The sequence below is a fragment of the Microchirus variegatus genome (genome assembly GCF_963457635.1).
Source record: "Microchirus variegatus genome assembly, chromosome: 4".
NCBI lineage: Eukaryota > Metazoa > Chordata > Actinopteri > Pleuronectiformes > Soleidae > Microchirus > Microchirus variegatus.
The window spans coordinates 7723937-7741310 of NC_139805.1; the positions used below are offsets into that span (position 1 = coordinate 7723937).

The 17374-nt window shown below is 41.2% G+C and overlaps 1 protein-coding gene across 1 annotated transcript in view; it reads left to right on the plus strand.

Annotated features, from left to right (window-relative positions):
- The window catches only part of raver2 (ribonucleoprotein, PTB-binding 2), a gene marked incomplete at both ends in the record, with an annotated part of 102305 nt that overhangs the window by 44730 nt on the left and 40201 nt on the right, over window positions 1-17374 (plus strand). The window contains 2 exons of the mRNA XM_083888502.1: window positions 1964-2271; window positions 3497-3661. Coding sequence (XP_083744628.1) covers window positions 1964-2271; window positions 3497-3661 — 473 coding nt within the window. The remainder of the gene's footprint in view (window positions 1-1963; window positions 2272-3496; window positions 3662-17374) is intronic.

Sequence of the window (17374 nt, forward strand, 5' to 3'; positions counted from 1 at the left end):
AATTTACAGTGTCCATTAAACCACAGTATCTGGAGAAATTCCCACACACAAAGGTCCACTGGGATTCAAACTGGTGACCCTCTTGCTATGTGGCCCTAAATGGACACACAATTGTGTTCCCATCATTGTGTGTTACTGAAGAAGACCTGAAACTAGCGAATGAGTCCCTGAACTCCTCAGGAAAATCTTTATTGATGTCATAAATCCAGAGAGAAGTTGGCTTATTTTCCAATCGATTTGCATTTCATATTTACTTTTTTCTTACAAGCAGCTATTAACTTTAAAAAAAATATATATATTTATCTGTGATATAAATCCATCGCTGTGCGTGCATGGGTTTTCTCCAGTTTCCTCCCACAGTCCAAAAACATGCAATAAGGAAATTAGGGTAAATTGGACACTCTAATTGACTGTAGGTGTGAGTGCAAGAGTGAATGGTTGTTTGTCTCTTTGTGGCCATCTGTCCAGGGTGTAACTCTGCCTTTCGCCACTGCGATTGGCACAGCTCTCCCCTCACCGTCATGTGGAGGATAAAGCAGTAGAAGATGAATGGATAAATCTATACCTTTGTGCTGTGGGCTAATGTAGAGCAACATAATAGTTTGGTCCTGGCTGATTTATTCGTCAGCCTCTAATTCCGGTTACAAATGTGCATTATTTTTGGGGGGCAGGGTCGGTACAGGTGAGGTAGGGGCTTGATAAAAGACAGGGGGTTGAGTGGGTCATACCCTCACTCAGCTGAATGACACACAGCAAGACTTCATTGTCCTGAGGATGATATTCATCCTTCGCGAGAGCTCGCGGTGCAAGGTGCACTTGAATAGATATTTCCAACTCTTTTACAGTTTCACATTGATTATGAAAATATTCACCACCCTTTATCTAATCCTTGGCTACTTTGGTAACGTGTTTGTATAAGAAGTAGATGAGATCTGTGGACACTGGATCTCAGAGGTTGTTTCTTCGCATCAAGTAGCATTTTTATTTATATGTGTATTTGCTTTGTCCTTGGTCAACAACAATACTGTATGTTTACAATTCAAATTAAATCTGATATGGTTAGGGTGCAGCTGTATTTTTTCTTTAAATTGAGTGCTGAATGTTTTTTTTTTAGCATTAGTGTCTTTTGGGTCAGCTGAAAGATCAGCTTTTTTTTTATCACACACACTTTCTAGCTCCTCATCCTTATCCTTATTCCAGCTGTACCAGGCCACACAAGCCAAAGTATTTATCCATAGGTAATAACATAATATCTCAAGACATTTGTAGAAGAGAAAAGAAAACAAAAAAATGAAGTGATAATAATAAGTGAGTTCTCTGAATAACCTTTTTTTTCCGATGCGACTAAAACACAGCAGACGAGGACATAGATCCTCTTCTAAAAAATGAAAAAGAGCCATTCTGACACCAAGGAGCTGTATTTAAAACCAAAAAGGAAGATCTACAATCACAATTTTACTTAGATTTCTACTTATTTAGAAAATCTGCCTGCACAGTAACAGTGTTATTGTACAGTCTTATTAGTTTCTTTATGTATTGAGGTGTGTATGTGTGTGTCTCAGTGGATTCCCCCTACACAGTGGCTCCCTAGTGGCTTTTGTAGCTAATGTGTTGTATTTCTCTCTGTGTATCTGTCCATCTCTGTCTTTATGACTGTCTGTCTGTGGCTTTGGTTGTTTGTGCTCGAATTGTCGTCTTTTTTTCTTTCCACTCTCCTACATTTTGTCATTTGTTTTTATTTTCTTTCATGTGAGCTGTTTCCGTGTGCGTTCTTTGACTGTCTCCACTCTGCATTTTCCACCAAACCGCTTCCTGCCTGTTTTTGAATGTCTGCTTTAAATGTTCACACGTCCTTGTCCATTTATGTCTGTGCATATGTCTCTTTCTTTGTGTCTGTCCTCGTCTTTGTCTTTGTCTGTCTTTTCCCCTCTCGTCGCTGTCTCCATAATGTCCCCTCCTCCAGCCTTTGTGACTTTGCTGAACGGGGACCAGGCTCAGGATGCCATCCGCTCCCTCCATCACAGCACTGTCCGGGGACGCTTGATCAACGTCACTCTGCAGCCCACAGACTCGCTGCTCTGCCTCACCAACCTGCCACACACCTTCACGTCCCAGCAGTTTGAGGAGCTGGTGCGCGCCTACGGAAACATCGAGCGCTCCTTCCTGGTGTACAGCGAACTCACGGGCCACTCCAAAGGATATGGGTTCGTTGAATACATGAAGAAGGACTCTGCTTCTCGGGCCCGCTCTGAGCTGCTGGGCCGACCAATGGTACGTTAATGTGCAGTTGTTTATGTGATCTAAGACTGAGAGATTAAAAAACAACAGTAATTATTGTACTATACAACTGGCCACTTGATTAATTCATTACATTTTTTCTCAATTAAATGAAGTGACATGAGAAAAAAAAAATAGAGAAAAAAAAAAAAATTTAATATCTCGAGTTCCAAAAAAAAAATATGTATTTTTTTTTTTCACATTTTTTTGGGGGGAAAGTCGAGATCTCGAGTTTCCAAAAAATTATTTTAAAAAAAAATTCAATTTTTGTTTTATTTTTTTCATGGTTCATAAACCATGCTACGTTCAAAGTCACCAAAATCACCTTTGTTCACTAAACTGATATTAGGACTACGCTTCCTGTGGTCGTTTTGACCATGTCTACATGCTTAAATGCATGTTGCTGCCACGCGCTTGGCTGATTAGATGTTTGTGTTGAGGAGTAGTTGAGCAGATGTCCCTAATAAAGTGGCCAGTGAGTATAGTTGTCCTTATTTCCCGTTCTTTCATTTCAGTGTAACAGATAATTATGGCAAATTAACATGTTTCTTCAGCACTTACTTTAGTAAACATCAGTCTTTATTGATGCAATGACAAAATTGCAATACTGATTTAAAGAAGTTTTTCCTATCATGTGTGATTAGTGATGGCAACATATAGGATCTTATTGCTACTCGTGATAAAAAGCACTTACAATAAGTCAATTGTGGTGAATTTCTTTCATCGTGATAATCGTGACTGGAGAACAACATTAATATTTCACTGGAGTGACTCGAAAATCCTGTCTAGCTCAGCCAACATACAGTCCTTGTGATTTATCTTTTTAATGTGCCACAAGGCAGAGCTGCATCTTTCCTCGTGACTTTATTATGATCTTATTAAATTCATTATTAAAAAAACAACAAAAAAAAACAAAACCCTGAAAGCAGCCACTATCCATCTTTATATTATGTTATTTTTGACAATAAACGTTAAGTTGAAATTGCAATCATAAACCTGAAATAAATCAGTACAGTTATTGTGTCTGCACGTTGAGATTGTTTTCTATTTATTGCCAAAGTATAACATGGGGGGGGGGGGAATCAGCTCAAACGCAGATCTCGGCATATTTCGGACTCATATTAAAACAGGTTAAATGAGTGTTTGTGATGTATTGTGTCTAAATATGAAGCAAGGTGTGAGCCTTAAATATCTGATTATGCACCGCACATATCCACAGGGCGATCGCTCGCTGATGGTGCAGTGGATGGACGTCAACCAGCTGAGCCAGGAGGAGAACCTGCACTCCAAGTGTCTGTGTGTGGACCGACTGCCCCTGGACCTCTGTGACTCTGAAGAACTGACCCAGCTGTTCTCAGAAACCTACAAGCCGGTCTTCTGCCAGGTGGGTTCCCCTTTCTCTGTGTGTGTGTGTGTGTGTGCGCAACAGCTTCTCATGAATTGTTATTAATGGGTAGTTTTTGGTGTGAAGGTATACTATTAAACTTGTGTGCACACAGATATGACAGTCAAGTTGGCAACTATAACAACAGCCTATAACAAGCCTTTAGTTTTCATGTCGTGCTGGGCAGGAACAGAGCTGCGGGGTGTATGTAGTTAGGTGGTAATGGCTCATTGAACATGTCTGTGCTGTGAGACCAAGCTCTGGAATCTATGTTCCCCTCACTCCCAGTGTCCCGTTATGTGACAAAAAGCTGTTTTTGTTTGTTTGTTTAAATGTTACACAATCATCACTGAAGGTCTGATTCTCACTTCCTTATCCAGCCAACTCAAAGCCAACAGGTAAAGCCCAATTTATACTTCTGCGTTAAGTGACTCTGCGTCGACGCAGAGCCTGTCGAAGAGCCTCTACGTCGTCTCCGACTGCACAAAATATTTTTTAAGTGTCCGTCACTCCGTCAAGGGACAACGGAGACGGCAAGAGCTGCGATTGGTCCTCAGGACAGGCCGAGCTAAGCTGCTCTGTGCCGGCTCACAGTCGCACCGAGCGTCTACAGACGCGGAGCTGATCCCCGCCGATAACGCCGCTGCCAAACTATAAATACGTCATATCTTAACACACACAGCACATGTTTAGACTCTAAATGGCCAATTTCTCGCCTCAAATTATCTTAAAACTGCGTTCCATCACACAGAAAAGTGAGAAACGGCCACTGTTTCAACAACAACAGTCTTTCTCTCTCTTTCTTTCTCGGACGCCATTGCTCACTGTAGCCTGAAGCAGAACAACCTTGCGCAGCGACCCCTACTGATCGGGCGGGAAATTGCAGCGCGTGTCCGTCACCACGACACAGAAGTATAAAGGCTCGAGGCATCTCCGTGGTGACGCAGACGGATAACGCATACGCAGTCGGAGAAGTATAATGTGGCCTTAAGAGGTGCTGTCGTAAAATTCAGGGGCCAGCGTCCCTGTCGGCCCACCTGGTGGTATCACTTAGCAACTGTTTCCATGGTGAGGTGTGGCTGCTACAACGCCGACCCCACCCTTCGACTTCCTTCCTCCCTCCAAACCTCCTTCCACTTGCTCAGTTCAGCTGTGTGATTCTCTATAACCACTCTGCTCCATTACATCCACTCCACCCTCAAATGTCCATTTAGACTGTTACTCAGTGAGTATTTTGTCTTCTATTGCATTTCCAGTTTTGGCTCCACCTCTCTTGCCCCACTCCCTCGTAGAAATCAATACACCCACATCATCCTGCTCCCATGATGCTTTGTGGGTGTTAAGCTCATGTTGCTTCACTGTTGCAGAGCCAGCAGGCTTTGACCTATGGTTCAGTGTGGGTTTCTTTGTACGGTCGGGAATGTGCTTGTGTGTGTGTGTGTGTGTGTGTGTGTAAGTGCACCTCGCCGCATATTTCCTGTAAAACAAAGCTTACGAAACTCTTCACGGTAGATGGTAGGTAGCGTTCAAACAATTGTTACGTCTGTGAATGTTTAGGACACTGCAGTAAAACTATTTTAGCCTTGCTGCCTTAGTTCTAGAATAATAGTCTGAACCAAATTTCATGACGGTCCATCCAGCGCTGCTAAGACAACGGTATTGTTACAGTATACTGACACCATGGAAAAAAAATCTAGTTTACGCGACAACATTTTCAGTCCGGTAATCCTCTCGTCGACGGGTTTTGGAAATTGTGGCTAATAGCCCTGAACTGGCAACCGCCAAGTGTGAAATCCCCCAAAGACCAGGCCCACAGAGACTCGGCGCTGCATGTGTTGCAGACTCCAATCTCATTTGCAGCATGCTGGAATTTGATCCATGTCCACAACAAATCAAGCCAGCCCAGCCAATTAGAGACCAGGACATGGGGTGATGGCGGGTGACACCCGAAGAGGTATAGAGAATACAGTGGTTCATCAGAGAGAAGAGGGGAAAGGAAAATTTAAATACATCTGAAAATCACCACTGTAATTTTAACGCTTGACAAACACACACCATCCCACTGAAGCTCCGTTGCAGTCCCCCTCCACATGATGTCCTTGTAATTGTGTACTTATTTTTTTTTTATCAAAAAGGGGTTTTGGGAAACGAGCACAATCCAGCGATCCACCGTCATGTAGAATGTTGAGCCTTTACTCCTGTTAGAGTCTGTGTGTGACCTAATTAGTTTAGCTTACAAAAGGCTTATGATACCAATTTTTTTTATCATAACTCAGTCTAAAATCATGACTCAATGTATTTGCTTAATCCACTCTTATGTAAACGCTCTTCTCTCTGTTGTGTACATATGTAAAACTCGGCCCTCTCGGCCCTTTTCCCTCTCTTCAGAGTGTGCTCAACCTGTGGCCTTGGCCCTGAGCGCTCTTATTCTGCTACCCACGAAAGGGCCCTCAGGCAGCACTTTAGCTCGAGTCAACCAGGAGAGATGGGAGGGAGGAGAGGGCAAATCATGTCAGCAATACCAGAGGGAGGAACAGCGGGATGGAGACAGAAAGGTGTAATGTTAAGAGGGGAGGATGGAGCTGAGAATGCCAAACCTATTAGAGAGAAAGAGGGCGGGAAGAAGAAGGCTGACAGCATCAGACCTAATAGAGGGATGTAGGGAGACGGGGAGAGATGGAGAGATGGAGAGCTGAGGTGAAGTGGTGAAGAGGCGTACAATGTCAATCACAGTGCAGACGTTGTTGGCATTTTTGCAGCCGTTAATGTGATAATGACAAGTGGCATTATCACATTCACTCAGTGTTCTTATAAGCATGTTAAAAGTCTGATTTTAGTCAGACTAAGACAATCATTTTGTTTTCTTAATGTCATGTACACATTAGTTGAGTTACTCTTAGTCGGACTATCCTGGGTAATGCGATTCATAGTCTGATTACGGCTGCATGTATATGCTTAGTCGGACTTGGCATTTCTTTGGTCATGCACCAAAATTCCCGCTCCGGTCTTTGACTTGGAAGTAGAAGGAGATGACGTATAAACTGAAGTACTGTTTCCAGAAAAGAGCTAACAACAAGGTGGTACGGGGAAGAGTGAAAGCTACGGAGAAGTTCCACTTTTGGACTGACGACGAGATGAGATTTATGCTTCAGAACCACAGCACGACCCATTTTGTTTATTTTTCTGTGACATAAAGGTCAACAGTAAAAATTATTCAATACACACTCGCTCATAGAGGGATACAGCGCCACCTATGGAGGCGGAGTCAGACATACACTGCCAATAAAACGATTTTCTCCTCCCCATGTCAGACTACGGCCTTAGCTCGATTAAAGTGTGCATGTAGACGGACTGACTGTCTTTACAGGTGGACAGACATTACACATTTGCATTGTCTTATTGTATAGTTAGCAAATCAATAAAGCTGTTCATGTCATGTTGACATAAAGCACACATACAGCAGATGACACCCGTCACACACGTCATTTATGTGTTATTATTCTGCATGTTAACATTACATTAGAGGCCAGTAAATCAATAACACAAGACCCTCTGTGATCTTCTATGATCTTCTGTGATCTGTGATTGGTAAGACGTGCTGTGCAGGCAGACGTGCGGAGACTAAAAACCTCAAGTGTATACAATTTACAGACAATTAGGATATAAAAGAGATGGATGAAAAGCTTTTGAAGCCAATCTATCAGCATTTTTTTATAAATGGAAATAACAGATTCTGAACTTTTGTAAAAAAAAAAACTAAAAAAAACCCACTAAGTTGCATTGTTTTATTCAGAAATGTCAAGCAATTACAGATTGAATATGAAATATGACGTTTTACTCCCAATACTGGGCATCATCATTTCTCATTATTACGCAGCTAATTAAAGTTTCACCAAGTACAATCGCGAGGTGCTTGACACGCTTATTACCGCTGAGATTAAACTGCTCCAAAGTTTTATTCAAAGACCTGTAAGATGGTTGCTATATTTAGAAATACCTCTCTGTTCAGATAAAGCTGATGAAAAAAACACCCAGCATTTGTTGTTGGGGGCGACTTTGAATTCCAATGTTATTTCTTCTCGGATCACCTAATCCTAAAACTAAGAAATCATTGATTATTTTTATCTACACATGCACACACCGGCCATCTGCCTCCTGCATAAACATCTTCAGAGCTGAAGCTGTCAGTCAGTGTGATGGTGCCTGTTCCTCTCTTCACAGACAGCCCTGACAGGACTCATGACCTCATCACTTTTGTGCAAAACAGCTCACGTAACAATTTAGACCTGTGTTTCTCCCACACACACAAACTGACAGGGGTGGGTGTTCCTCTGAGTCTTAGCCCTGACAGTGACTCTCTCAGCGTCTCTTGGCTGGACAGTGGGGCACCACAACTCGAGGTCAAGAGCCGTCAGGCACACTGACATACTGATAATACGACGTTAGCATCTTAACCTCATGCATTCTACACACAAACACTCGTATGGGAAAATAAAGGCAGCAGCAGTAAAACATACTCAAAAGTACACTAGTTACTACTTTCAGGCGGTCACAGACACCCACTCTACTTATGTGAAATGAGTTTTTATGTCAGGTTGTCATATTGCATGTGTCAATGCTGTTAATGATATAAAAGTCAAGAAGTCTTCTCGCCTTCTACTTATGTGGGGAAAATTACCTCAATTTGGAAAAACATGACATTAATCAGAATAATCACACAGAATCACTGTGGTTATTTGAACTATGTGTTATGATTACGTAGTGAGCTTTAAAGCAGCAACTTAACTTTGAATGTTTGGTGTTTCAGGTTTTATACATTACATTTGGTTAAAGTATGGTCTAAGACGCTTGTCTTAGGCAGCTTAGCTTAATGTTAAATATCAAAATGTTATTTTTAGAGATGTAATAATATCAAAAATGTCAAGGTACAATGATGTCGTTGTTAGGGGGTGAGAATCGCAGGGTAGCTCACGATACAATACATGGACCGCGATACCAATAATATCACGATACAACGATTCTGTGATGATCTATAAATTGCAAGACAATCATATAGGGATATATCATGATATCTGTCTAACGGAAGTAAACAAATCATGTTTCCCTCATCCATTTGAGCAGCAACGCCTGGCAATTGAAATCTGGCAATAAAAATATCAGTGTTTGCCCTGGCATATTGATTATTATTGCGGTGTTTTCATAGTAGTATAGCTCTTAGTAGCTTGATTTTAGTAAAAGCGGTTGGTAACGGCACATTAAACTCAAGCCATTTGTGTCACTGGATCATTTTGTGTTCACGTAACTGGTGACCAACTGCTGTTGTTGCCCTGAAATCATGTCTTTTATTGCAGTATCTTGACATTAATAACATCATTACATCCCCTTTATCATATAGCAAGCTACAGGATCCCCCCCCCCACCCCCTCTTTATTGTTGGTCCTTCAGTGTAGGACATAATTCAGGACTGTGGACACGGACGGCCTAGTTTCACCACTCCAGAGAATCCCAGACATAGTTTTCATCCCAAAAAAATGAAACTGAACAAAGTTCACACAACTGCCTCATCAACTCTATGATCGGCTGCTTCGGTCCACACTACACACAAGCCATGAACACATAAATCATTCACAGTCACAGCAGTGGGAGATGTGATAGAGTAAAAAAGAAACAATGAGGTTCCACACTGGTCTGGAGGCCTCACTTTGACATGCCCAGAGATATTCACTGTTACTGTACTACTGTACTGTAGATGTTAAGCTCATCCACCATGACGGGGGGAAAAAGATGTCTGTGCTTCAAATATCAAACTGCACCACCAGGCACTTTATTTATGGTGCACTGGGTTAATATTGTCTGCCATTCAAACATAAAGAGCTGTCGGCCAGAACATGAAAGGAAAAGAATGGAAAAATGTAACTGACGCAGGGTTACTGCACTGTATGGGTGAGGGATTCTTGCAGTCAGTTATACTAAATCATGCTTTGAGACGTACGTAAGATGGTACTTTCACAATTAAAGTATTTCATTGTAATGAGGCCTGTACTATATTATTTTAATGCTTCAAACACTGCTGCACGAATATTTGTTATATAATTGGTCGCACTTTTAACTTTTTTATTATGCGTTTATTTTTTTTTCTTGCCGTCCTCAGACCCGTAGTGTCATGGTTTCTTTACGGTTGCTATTATCCTGGATGTGAACGCGAAGAGAGAGGCAGCGAGAAAGAGAGAACAAAAAACAGCTGCCATATGCACGGGTCACGTACCGTACGCAGATACATTTGCATACTTGTCGGTGCAGATCTGAGTAATGATTGAACATTTTTACATAGCATGAGTGTAGCTGGAGTAAAAATGTGGGTACACAGACGCTCACTTAGCCTTTGCGTCATTACTCTCACTCACACAGTTGATGACTGCATCGATAGCATTTGCATGCAATTCAATTTAATGTATGTTTTACAGTGTGTCACACTCCTATTTATAGTTGGGTTTTTGTTGTTGTTGTTTTTTTTTATCCAAAAATTGATTATCATGGTTTTATTTGTTATTTGTTTTCTGTCTGTTCTGGCTCATATCCTCCATTAGCCTTCCTCTGCCTTTCCATTCAATCAATCGCTGAGGTTTCTTCCTCTTCCATCCATCCATCCATCCATCCATCATCCATCCAGGGGAAAAGTGGTTTGAGTCGTTTCCATATGGGTTGCCTGATGTATGCTGATGATAATAACCTATCGACCTACTCCTCCACACATGCATCCATTTCCCTCACTCCTCTCTTCCATCCATCCATCCCTCTGTTCAGACCGGAGGGAAAATCAGATGAATGAGAGGAAGGGAGGAGAAAGTGGAGGGCCCCACTTGATTGAACATTGATGGCGTCAGCACTCAGGGCTGAGATGGTGCAAATGCATTTGTCTCCCATTGATTTTCTAATCTAACTTTTACAGAAAAAGTGTCAGATATGATTATATAGCTTATTGTGTGATTATATGGTCGTTTTTAAAAATGGAATAGCAATCACCGTTCCTCTGGGCTCTGTGGGCCTTATAAATGTCTGTTTCCATGGTTGGCTCAGACTGTGTGCTCAAGAGCTGGACTGCATTATATACTGACAGTAGCTGGGACTTAGTTTTCCTTTTAAAAAGTGAAGCTCATGAAGAAGGACAACAAGAAGGGGGGAGCAACAAAGAAAAATAACTTTGTTTGTAAATAAGGGCCAATTCCAATTCCTATCTTAACCCTCAATCTTAACCCTCAAGCTCAACCCTTAATCTTCACTGGCCCTCAAAACAAAATGTTGGGGGTTATTTTATCACTTAGAAATGGGACACCCCTTAAATGCAGATCCGTCTTCAGACTGTGGGGGGCAGAATAACGCAAAAGCTGCGTCCAGTCTGCCAACTCTAACTCTAGAACACATTTACGTCACAATTATTTATTACGATCCGTTTGTCGGTCAAGTTATTAGGTTGTCAGATAGTTATAAGATGATACTCATACAAATACCACAACCACGGACATATTCAGCTGACAGTTACCACACACCACGGCTTATTGAAAAGTAAACCATAGCAAACGATCGCTTGTCCGCACCGGCCGGCTATTGACAAAAGATTGTAAAATAAAAATAAATGTTACGCAACAATGACGTCAGTAATCCATAATATGGGCCATAACTAAGATAATACAATGGTTTTCATAATGTTTATATCTCTATTAACAAAGAAAATACTTAATTTATAGCGTACTCGTTTTGCTGCTTTCGGCGCCCATCTTTGTTATGTCAAAACGCAATGCATTCTGGGTAGCCCTTGCTCCCAAGGGTGGTCTCGGAAAATCTCAATATAAACTTTTCCCGAGAATCGGGACAGCACATTTTTGAGATTGAGGGTTAAGCAAGGAATTGGAATTCACCCTGAGTCTCGGAAAAATAAACCTCCTTTTCACTCGATTTAATGTCAGTGAACATTTTCTAGAGGAGTTAATCGTCTCCATCACTACTTTTACATCTTCTTCAAAAGAGCCTGATATCTGTTTTGTGAATTATTTTCCCATTCGGAGGGAAAAAAGACGATAATGTGAGTGGACACCAGTGTGATTGACAGCTAGTGTTGTCAAACTTGGTGGACATCACTGTCTGTGAACGTGTGGGTACAACGACTGTAATTCCCGAATCCTGAGGCTTCATTAGGGAGTTTGTTTTACAACCGTAAGACTACGCCCATTTTTTTATGTACAGTCTATGATCGTATACCAAACATTCAGCAATACTATCACATTAAATTGGTGGTTATTTTTTGCAAATTTACTTCAGTTTTCGCTGTAGCTATGGCTGTTGTAGAATCCACTTTACGATGGTGTGATTTATTGCCTGCTGTTGGGCTTCTGTTTCACTGCACAGGGTCTGGAGCTTTGAGAAATTTTGAGAACTGGAAAGGGAAAATCGATTTCTGTGCTTTGTTTTTCCTCTGTTTGAAATCTATATATATATTTCCACTGGTGACATGATTGTTAAAAAATACTTATTTCATTTATATCGTTGTGCATTATTTTGATCAATTAATTCAGAGTATTTGTTCGAACAGAAAACACTTTAATTTCATGTTCAAACCATGTAAGTCAGCTCACGTGATCTGAGTTGAATGTTCATTTACACAGTTATACGTTTTATACGTTATAAGTTTTTTGAAAAATGTTTTTTCCTTCCTCATTAAGCCCAATTTATACTCCTGCGTAAAGTGCTCTGCGTAGGCTACGCAGAGTCCTCTGCGTCGACGCAGAACCTGTTGTCCTGTCGTCTCCGGCTGCACGGAATATTTTTTAAGTGTCCGTCACTCCGTCAAGGGACAACGGAGACGGCAAAAGCTGCGATTGGTCCTCAGGACAGGCCGAGCGAAGCTGCTCTGTCGGCTCACAGTGAGCACCGAGCGTCCACAGAGGGCGGAGCTGAACACCGCTGACTTCGTCGCTGCCGAACTATAAATACGTCATATCTTAACACACACAGCACATGTTTAGACTCTAAATGGCCAATTTCTCGCCTCAAATTATCTTAAAACTGCGTTCTGTGACAGAAAAGTGACAAACGGCCGCTGTTTCAACAACAACAGTCTTTCTCCCTCGGACGCCATTGCTCACTGAAGCCAAAAGCACAACAACCTTGCGCAGCGACCCCTACTGATCGGGCGGGAAATTGCAGCGCCTATCCGTCACCATGACGCAGAAGTGGTCTACGTGGTGACGCAGACGGATAATGCATTACGCAGTCGGAGAAGTATAATGTGGCCTTTAATAAAAAGCCTGTCGTTAGATTAATCTCCTCCTTCACTGAAAAGTTCAACCTCTCTGTGTCTCTGTGCAGTGAGGTTTTCAGCTTTCCACTGTGTGCACAGGGAAAGTGATGAATGCAAAAATAGCGTTGGAGTGTCAAACTCCTCAAGTACAACATTCTGTGAGGCACAAACACTCAAATGAAGCCAAACACATTTTTGTGTGAGAAACGCATCGAACTGTCTCAGACGGTGAACAGTTGACTTTCCCAGTGTATTCTTCCAAAAAATGTCAACGCTAAATGGTCTGTATTTATAATGCATTCACACTCTGTCGTCAGGAGCAATGTGGGGTTAAGCTTCGGCATTTAGACAGGAATCAAACCCTCAACCTTCCAGTTGAAAGAGACTCACTCTACCACTGATCCACCGTCATGTGGTGTATTTTAGCCATAAGCTTTTAGCTTTTAGGTTTTAGCTGTTGTGATTGTTCCGTGTCGTCCATTAGCTTTAAGGTATTATCCTGCCTGCATTATTTAGTCGCTCTGGAAATGACTGGGCCTTCTCGACAGAGAGGTAAATCTTCAGAAGTAATGTTATTGGTCAGCAGTTCTTATGCCTTCAGAGATCCATTTATTGACCAGTAACCATAAAGAAAATGTGATGATGTTGTTCCATCAACTTTCCATGTTGTAAAAAGGCCAGGCTTTTCATTGGATGAAGCTATTAAGTTGAAAGTAGGACGTTATTTGGTCTTAGATCAGTTCCTCTACTCGTTGATAAAGAAACTCTGTATCTTTGATCATCTGTGACCATACCTTTGCCGTGGTAACTCCTCTTTTGAATCCGATCATATGAAGTAATCGACCAACCAGCTCTCTGGGTAAATAATACTCTTAGATGTGCAATGAACGTGGCGCAGAAATAGAAAACAAGCTGTTTGTGGGGACTCCCTTCGCTCAAATGGCCAAATGGTTTATTTAAACCGGAATAAATGAAAGTGTTTGCCTGCATTTTATCTTCTCTGATGAGGGAAATGAAACCTCTATTTAGCAGCATGCAGCGTATGTAAGATAATTACAATTATCTTTGAGTAGCTACATTTCCTCTTGTGCACTGAAGGAAGAACCGTGTCTTAAACACATTGCCTCCATTAAAACAGCCGTTGGCCTTAATGCCTCTAGGGTTCTGTTTTTGTTTGTTTTTTTCACCTGCAAGTAACCAGTGAAATCTGAAAAAGAGATCACAAATGTTAGACACTAGGTTTTCGTGTCAGTCGATCAGAAAAACGTTGTAATTTTTAAGAGTCACAACAGCCACTTGAGGCAGATGTCCTTTATTTTTCTCCATTTGTTCCTCATCCATAATATGTGTTTCGTGTTGGACATAAACCCATTTCCCCACATCCTGTATCACAATTAGCCTGCATGTCCACAAAGGTTACATGTCACCTTTGGTCAGATCAATCATTCATTATCAGTGTCTGATTGTACGTTTAACTTTGCTGTGGTGTGCAAATACTATCCAGCACCAGCAAGATCATGCACAGCATGGAAAGGTTTAAGTTCAAATTATTGGATTATTTGTTGAAGGGCCTGAATTTTTCTTGAAAACACATTTGGAGCCTGGGCAAATAAAATATTACAATTTTGGCCCAATCATTTATTGTAGTTTTGATATTTGATATACATTTTCTTACAAAGTTACATGTGTAAATTAGAAAAATCGTGTAAATTTTTAAATGCTAATTAAAAATGAGTTTGCAACTTTGTCCTTAAGAGTTGATAACTATACAGTGTTTTGGGGTGATTTGGGCGACACCCTACCAACTAGGAAACATTCCAAAGATGGTATTAATATTCCTTTCAGTGTTCTAGACATAGAATCTTTCATTGTCCAATCAGATTCAGAATCGTCAGATTCAAGTCATGTTTTAAATGGTCCCGCCTCTTTTGGGGCGATTTGATTGACGTGGAGAATCGCCCCAGCATTCTCCCATTGACTCTCATGTTAAAAAAGTTTTTTTCTGAAAAATGACTCTCCAATGGATTTCCAATGAGGATCTTTTTGATGTTTGTATCGCTCAGGGTTTAACTGCAGGTTAAACTTCATGCAAATCAGACAATCTGACTTTTTTGTGTAAGAGAGTATTGTAAGATGCATTTAGCAACACTTTCCTTTACACTTAATGAATCATTTGACTGCACTATCGTGTCATATGTTTGTTGTATGTATCTGGTAAAGGTTGTGAAAGCTCTTGATCCTTGGTCAGTTAATAAATACATGACTTAATATGCTGTGTGGTTGCTGGAGACATCTTGTGTCCTGTTTAGCTATTTTACATCATACATTAGATTCATGTAAATAATATTTGTTTATCAAGTTGCCATCATAACCAAGGACTGTTAATAATCTAAGAACACATTGATACTGTCTTTCTTTATGCACCTATTGAATGGGTCACCTTAATCATTATCAGAAAAAATTGCCCTGCCTGAAATGTTCATCAGGAGCCGTCACTGGTTCACACTAAACCTCACCAGCTGACCTCCACATTCAAACGTGCAATCTTTTGCTGTGAGGCAGAGGAGGCGGTGCAAATAAAAGAGTTCCCCATCCCCCAAGTAATAAGTGTAAGTAACACTGAGAACAAAGTACAAAGAATGGGAAATGGGGACAGAGAAAGGTTGATAAAAAGGTAGGATTTGAAAATCAACAAATGATAAAAGCTGGATTTCAGTCACTGTGTTTCTCAGTGAAACTCTGATTTTTTTCCTTTTTAAATGTTTGAGTTTGTATCAGCCCAGTTACAGCAAAGTGCCGAGCATCTAATTTTATCTTGTGAAGGAAGCCCACACATCATCATGGAGCAGACTCACAAAGGGCCAAATGAAGCGGCATGATTGAAACATGGCATCGTGCCGAGTAAGACGAGGCCAAACGCAAAGAGCGGCAAGGAGTGAACTTGTGGGAAAATTGCGTCGGCTGCTCCAGGTCTCACTTCTGTCAAGAAAATAACGCTAAGAAACAGAAATAGCTGTAAGAAGCAAAATAATAGTACTGTTAAAAGAGTCTATTAAGTAGCATTGATAATTTTAATGCCAATGAATGAACAGGTTATGGCATGATTTTAAAAAACGAGACCTTGTGTGTTGAAATTGGATTTAAAGGAATACTTCACTGATTCGTATAACTTTGCATTACTAGAATAGGGGTAGTATTTTTTATTTTTTTTTAAATTGTGCTTCCCAACCTCAGTTTTTCCTGAGTTGAGAAATATCTTCATTCTTTTTTCTTCTTCTTTCTAAATCCTTGAATGGGCTAGCACCTGCAGTATCCGTCTGAACTGCTGCACCTACACACTCCAGTCAGAGCACTTAGGTCGGCGAACCAGCTGCTTTTGGAAATCCCAAGAACAAAGTTAAAGAGCAGAGGTGAAGGAGCCTTCGCAGTGGCAGCTCCTCGGCTCTGGAATGTCCTGCCCTGACACATAAGAGGTGCCCAGACTGTTGAGCTCTTTAAATCTGCCTTAAGAACCTTCTTTTACTCCATGGTGTTTAACTCAGGTTGAGGTGGACTCCTTTTACGGGTTTTTGTTTTTACTGTGCTCTGTATCGTTTTAAAATGTTTTATGTTTTTATGCTTTCTATTTTATTGGTCACTCTTTACAGCACTTCAAATGTGCTCAATGAATACATTTGAGTTGAGTTGCTTTTCAATACTAAAGACGGACACATGAGAGTTTTTAAAGCTCACATAGAGTGGTCCTATTGCACATAATGTGAGTTATGGAAGTCTACTTACATACATAAACTTGTTTTTATGGTCAAAAACCTCCTAGTTGAAACGAGCCGATAGAAATCTCTCCTCACTGAAGCTCTCGTCAGTCTCGCTGTTTCAGACTGAAATCTCACACCCAGAAGACAGACTGTGTTGTGATTGGCCAGCCAACGACAGCTTTCCCAACTGCACTTCGATTGGCCAATACCTGGAAGTGACGTAATCAGCACACCAGCTCGCAGAAGCGCAGCTACCCCCTCTGGAACAGTGGATGCACTGCTACTCGTTATCGAAACATTGTTTTAACAATGTTTAAAAATAGCTTTGTCAGTCCTTTTTACCCCATTGACCCGGAGTCAGACACAGAGTCAGAAGACACTGTCGCTCGTGAAACACCTCCACAACGGACGTTCTTCTTCTTCTGCGGTACAATGTACGCAACTGGATGTGCCCGGACTAGTGCCCGGAGCAGGACGATCCACTGTTCAGGGAAAAATGCTGGTTACGTAACCAGAATGGGTTTTTTCAGAGATCTCTCTGAGCCAGAGATTACAATAAAACACAGCGTTCTCAGCAGTGGCTGAACTGTTTGTTTAGAACCTTCAGGGCTTCTTAAACAAAGTAATGACGCAGATACACACTAAACAACAGCGTTAATTGGA